We start from the raw sequence: 6,496 nt of genomic DNA on the forward strand, positions 1-6,496 counted from the left end.
CGTTTGCAATGTTAGTGCTTGTTAACAAATGAAACCTTTTTGAAAAGTGTTTTGCTACTTTTATGGTGCTTTTTGTTGAACTTTGCTTCACTATTCACTTTTATTGAATGAAAAAGTGCAGCGTGAACATTTTCCTAAACATCTTATTTTGTGTTCAATGAAACTCATACATATTCTGAACGACATGATTATTCACCCGCAAATATTTATTTTAGTGTGTTCAATGAAACTCATACATATTCTGAACGACATGATTATTCACCCGCAAATATTTATTTTAGTGTGAACTATCCCTTTAAGCCCAATGCTTTAGATCCAAGTAGTTTTCTTGGTGAAATCCTTGCCTTTGCTCGTAATCACGCTCTCACTTCAGGCGAAGTGTCCCTTAATGTACTTTCAAAGCTTTGCTGAAAGTCAGCGCTGGATTTCTGTCAGTCTGAGGGTTTGGTTTAGGCATGTAGAGGACCGACCGATTGCTTTCCGTTCCCGGCTCCTTTGGGTCTAGTGAGGGTGTGTTACAGTAGCTGTGCTTATGGAATGTGTTTTAATGCATTTACCTCCATAAACAGATTACTGCATTGATCCAGATGAGTGATTTTGTGCATTCATATGTTTAGGAGACAGAGAGGCAGGCAGACAGAGAGGGAGAGGGTTAGAATGAACTGTTGAATTGTTGATGAGAGAATCTGTTTCAGAATTGCATTAGTGTTTTATTGCATTATCGGCAAGGATATTTTTAGCCGGATGTAACATGCAGTGGGGAATTCACTAAGAATGAGTTGTGCCTGCTGTTATCACCACTTATTTTTGCATGTGCGTTGCTTTGATTTTCCGCCCAGTTCGCCAAAATAATTACGCCGGTAAACATGTGACATTTAATTGTGTGTAAACTTTTGTAAAATAAGCCTAATTTACAAAAAAAGATGCATAGAAATTAGGGGATGCACCAGTTTTAAAAATGCTGCTCTATGATAATTAAAAAAATAATATATATATATATATATATATATATATATATATATATATATATATATATATTTAATTGCCGAAAACTGATAAATGAATGGGGTTCAAATCTGAATGTAAGCATGCACGGTTAAATATCCACTATTGATAGCCTGCTGATAAATGTCAAAATCTGGTGCTAATATAGTGCAGGACTTGATGTTTGCAGGAGATTAGCGTCTCTCTTCTCTTGGCTGTTGTTTTGCAGCAGGTGTGATATGAAGTGACAGTTCATTTTTATGTGCTCAAACCACAAGATGAAGAAAAGCCAAAACTTATCTAGACGGGTACACGAGCTGCTCCGCTGCTGCCTACACGCTGTGAAGCTCTTGCAGGATAGATCTCGCTCAATAGGTCAAGGCGACCACAGAAACGTTTCACGCTAGTCCTTAAATCGCTTCTCACAATTAAGTGCATTAGGATGCACGGTTGCAATATTTCAAATGTCTCATTAAATATGTCACCGTGCAGAAAGGCTAAGGTTTTTAAAGTTGACCCCATCACAGTTAGGGACGAATGCAATGTTAAAGCTTGTGAGAAAAACCTCTCGTTTTGCAGATGGCCGCCAAGGGCTTCTCTCTCTCACACCCACACAGCCGTTCACACACATGTAGACATCACACACATGTGTGCTTTCAATGCACCCGGGCGACATGCAGACATATACATCATGGCTTGCGTGATCAAACACATTTATCCGCCAGATATGTAGCCTTGGGGCAAATCCAAATGATGTCAGTGGTTTGGACTTCACATAAAGAGCCCGAACTCAAGTAGGACATGCGGTCTGGTGCAGTAGCCAGTCAATACTCCATTGTGTCACGCCGGTCTCTGTTTTCATGCAGCGTGACATCAAGCTAATGGCATGTGAAACTCTGTTTGGACCTTGATTTGAAATCTAACATTTCTTTTGTACTTAATGCTAGTTAAGAACTGAACTAGCATTCAGTTCTACTTCTAATAGTAGAACTGAAGAGTCTAGAATGCTGATAATGTGGTGCTTTTGACATATGATGCATAACTGTATGGTACTTGAGATCAATTGACATTTTGTTGTGAACATCCTCCATAGGATTGTATTAAGTCGTCGTGGTGTTGTTTGTCCATTCAGGCAGCGGACCCATCCAACTCTGGCAGTTTCTGTTGGAGCTCTTGACGGACAAATCCTGCCAGTCCTTCATCAGCTGGACCGGAGACGGCTGGGAGTTCAAGCTTTCCGACCCTGATGAGGTGAGGGGTCATAGTCAACATGCTCTGTATAGGTGGGGAAGAATAGACACAAAAAAAATAAAGGGAAAAATTCAAAGTATTTCAAATAGATTTTTATTTTATTTTATTTTTAGCTTTGCTCAGATTAAAGTTAACTTTTTTTTTTTAATAGGGCTATTATAATTAAAAATAGTAACTGAAAAAAAACACACAACTTATTTCAGCTTGTCTGCAGTGCAATTCACATTTTCATTTAGTTTAACGATGACTAAAAACTGACATATTTAAACAAAAATAAAACTTAAAAAAATGACAAACACTACAAAAATGACCAAACCTGAAATAAGATATTTTTATATATGTGTATATACTCTTTCAAAATATGAATAAGAACTATAATAGTATCTCAATGGTACTAAATATAATAATAAAGTTGGTTGAAATATCTAGTTCAGTCATGAAACGCAGGCGGATCCTTTGAATGCTGTCTGCAAGCAATCACATCATTACTACACGGCACAAACTGATTGGCCTCTGCTGATCCTGCAGCCAATGAGATCGCTTGCTCAACATTTAAATAGTTTGGTTCAGTGTTTGCTGTAAGTTAGTCTTACAGTGTGCTATCAGAGGTTCTCTGAACCCCTCCACCTCCCCAGCTCCACCTGCCTAGATCTTCTGCGGGATTTATGTGTGTTCATGCAGCAGCAGCAAATCTTACATGCTCACAGCAGCATATGTGTATATATTAGCAGAAGCAAGTGCATAGCAATAACAAACCACAGCAGCGTAGCAGGTCTATTCCGCCGAGACCAAATACATTAACATGGCCATATTCTATAGCATGCTAAAACTATTCCGAGAGTTGTCATGATTAAAATGTAGTTGACTTAAAACGTTTCTTTATGCTTATATTACCAAAATACATAACCAAAAAAGTTGTAGCTAGTTAAGTAAATGCATATATTAAATATGTAAGTGTGTTTTGGACTGTTGTTCTTCAGAGACTTGCCTCACAGGGCCATTTATCAGTTGAAAACCAACTATTGGTCTATCTGTGTATCTGATGCGATCACTATACCAGCACTGCAAGAGCGCATCGTTGCACACACTATAGAATCTCATGAGGGAGCGAATTATTATTATGTGGGTTTCTGATCCTGACCCGTGTCTCCTTGACCTCTAGGTGGCACGTAGATGGGGCAAGAGGAAAAACAAGCCCAAGATGAACTACGAGAAGTTGAGTCGTGGTCTACGCTACTACTATGACAAAAACATCATCCACAAGACGTCCGGCAAGCGCTATGTCTACCGCTTCGTGTGTGACTTGAAAAGCCTCCTGGGATACACTCCCGAAGAGCTCCACACCATGTTAGATGTCAAGCCGGACACGGATGAGTAAAGTTTGGGAAGGGGGGGAGGCTGAACAAGTCCTTTACAGACCCTGGAAAACAAAACAAAAAACGGGTCGTCCATTTTCGGGTCCAATCACATTCCATCTTAACACGTAGTCGTGGTCCAGTCTTGTTTTGAGCTCACACGGGACAAAAAAGGAAGCATCAAAACATTTACCAAAGTTTAGAATCTGTAGACTTTGTGCGTCTATATTGTTTATAGTTCTGCGGGGAAGGGAAAGCTCTAAGTTCAGGTAGAACTGCCGTTGTGTCCCAGTAGCACAAACACCGGGAAGGAACAGAAGACAAAGAGATGGACATTTCTTGGACTGAATGCTCCTGTTATTAAACGCATTGCCAAAATTAGAGACAAGAGGAATATCGCAGAAATATTTCCAATTAAGTTACTTACGGTTTCTGTCTCCTTGCATACCCACCAGGAGGAAGTGAGTTCTCAGCCGGACCAAATTGTTTTTTTATTGTTTTTATTGTTTCTTAAAGATCTATGTGTCAGTATTAATTTGTGGAGAGACCAATCGTATTGAGATGCTGTCCGGACAGAGATTGCACCGTTTTTTTTTTTTTTTGTGTGTGTGTGTGTGTACATTTTCATATGCAGAAGATGAAGGTTTATTGAAGTGAAACTGTGCTTAGGTATTCTCTCTGCTTCTTTTAAGGTCACGTTCGGTTATATGGGTTGCTCTTACCACAATGTCCATAGCTGAAAACGCTGTTTTTGATCAGCAGATCAAAATAGATACCAGAGTCTCGCCCTTTTCAGTTGAAAGAGACGCAGCTCAGTCAAACTGAGAGACGCATATGAAAGCGGCCGTTGGCTTCTCAACGGTGACAGTCGCAGCACACGCACACGTTTGTGGCGAGAAAGAGTGTGCGTTCCATCACTTGTATTAGGACAAAAGACATCAGACATTTCTTGCCTTGGCTTTGTTTGTACGTGAATCATTTTTCATAAAGTCTTGCCTTAATATAGCACACCGTGTTTATGAACTTACTGTGTTTTCTCGAGGTAACGTGCGTCGGAAGGTGACAACTGAAATGTCATTCAAACGGTTTGCTGGCAGTGCTAGACTGAACCGAAAGCCATAAACCCGAGACTTTTGAGAACGCGCCACGCGAGGTGTTTTAACCTTGAGAACGGTCTTGTGCGCTTTAGCCATGTTGAAAAGTGCACACTTCAGCATGCATCTGGATCGTCAAAGTACGTGAGATGGATTTCGCAGCGGCAACGAAAGATCTTTTGGGGTGGTGTTTTATTTTCCAGATGGTTTGTGAAAGTGTCTGTTACTGGTAGTGGCTGATATAATGTTACGATAGATGGACCACCAGATCATGCTAATACTTTCGGCAGCTTTAAAGATGATTGAGTGTGCTACGACTGGCTACCAAATATCACAAGATACGTTTCGTAATGGTTTTTAAAGGTATTTAAATGCAGTATTATAGTCATTGAACTGTTTTAGTCATCGCTGGTTGGGACTTAAGCCAGAGTTACATTGCAGTGTCCTTGAAATGAAAAATGTACTTTAAATGTAGTTATTTGGAGAAATTGAACATAAAATGTGCAAACTTGACACTGAAATGCAAAGTACCAGTTTTTTCTGTACTTTAAAAGGCTAAGTAGAGGGATTTTATGCCGCAGCATTTCGACTGCTTCACTGTGTGGGAAGGGTCTCGTCTCGTACACAAGACCTTGTGGGAAAAGCCAAAGTTAAGAAGGTTCTTCTAAGAAAACAAATCGTATTGTTTACAGAGGCAGATGCTACCCATCCTGACTGGTGGAGATTTGGAATTGTCTATTTTTACAGATAACATTTCATAAAATTGCTAGATTGAAAAATAAACCACATTCACACGCTCCGAGCTCAGAATTTAAGCTGGTTTTAGACACACCGTCCTTACCATGAACAGCAACAAAAACTGGTGCATCACCTGAACGTGAAATAAGAAGAGAACATGTTCTGACAGAAGAAAGCGTGCTTTGTGTTAAAGCCCACAGTGATGCTACCTGACATATTCTTAAACCACACCGAAAGCCAGCGACATGTTCCACGGAAACGAGTCTTATTTTAATAAGGTTCAGATAATAATGCAGTCTTTGTCCTGATTGTAAAAAAAAGTGATGCATTTGTGTGAAGATCAACTCTTTTGACAGATGCATACATACTGAGTGTTGTTTTTATTTCCCCACAATTTTGCCTTATTTTGTATATTTTATATTTCTGTATTTTTTTTTGTTAAAATGAGAATTTTAATGTATTTAGTTCACAAACATTTTGATATTTTTCAATAATTTATATTTTATAAACTTTGAGATATGAGATGCAGACAGCTGGTGCTTTCGTGAAAAAATAAATAAAAAAAGTAGCGCAGGACCAAATGTAGCGATTTCTTTTTTCTTTTATATGAAAAAAAATAAAGAGAAAAAAAAAGAAGAAAAGTTGAATTTAAGGAATTTAAAGACCTGTCTGCTTATACAGTTCTGTATAGATAAGGCTGATGCTGGCCCATCATTATGTTCCGCTGGAGAGTTTTATATACAGTAGCTTCTATTTCTTATTGTACTTTAAATTTGTTATGTTATTAAAAATATATGTGGAGAAAATGATCCGTGTGCTGCTTCGTTATTCATTCCAAAATTAATATTTTTGCAATGATGCTGAATCAAAAATAGCACGAAGGAAGACACACCCATATCAACCGATAACTCTCACACACACAGGTATGAAGTTGCTAACACACACTCTCTCTCTCTCTCTCTCTCTCTCTCTCTCTCTCTCTCTCTCTCTCTCTCTCTCTCTCTCTCTGCAGCACTCTGCAGGCTTTGCGGCAGATTTGTGGTTTCGTTTATTATGAATCTTTGGTTAAATGAG

The 6,496-nt window shown here is 38.9% G+C and overlaps 1 protein-coding gene across 1 annotated transcript in view; it reads left to right on the top strand.

Moving 5' to 3' along the window:
* Nucleotides 1-6,228, top strand: part of ets1 (v-ets avian erythroblastosis virus E26 oncogene homolog 1) — a 46,615-nt gene extending 40,387 nt beyond the window's left edge. The window contains exons 10-12 of the mRNA XM_079621220.1: nt 1,477-1,538; nt 2,090-2,235; nt 3,398-6,228. Coding sequence (XP_079477346.1) covers nt 1,477-1,538; nt 2,090-2,235; nt 3,398-3,613 — 424 coding nt within the window. The 3' untranslated portion in view covers nt 3,614-6,228. The remainder of the gene's footprint in view (nt 1-1,476; nt 1,539-2,089; nt 2,236-3,397) is intronic.
* The last annotated feature ends 268 nt before the right edge of the window (nt 6,229-6,496 follow it).

This window comes from Phoxinus phoxinus (assembly GCF_949152265.1).
Source record: "Phoxinus phoxinus genome assembly, chromosome: 8".
NCBI classification, from domain to species: domain Eukaryota; kingdom Metazoa; phylum Chordata; class Actinopteri; order Cypriniformes; family Leuciscidae; genus Phoxinus; species Phoxinus phoxinus.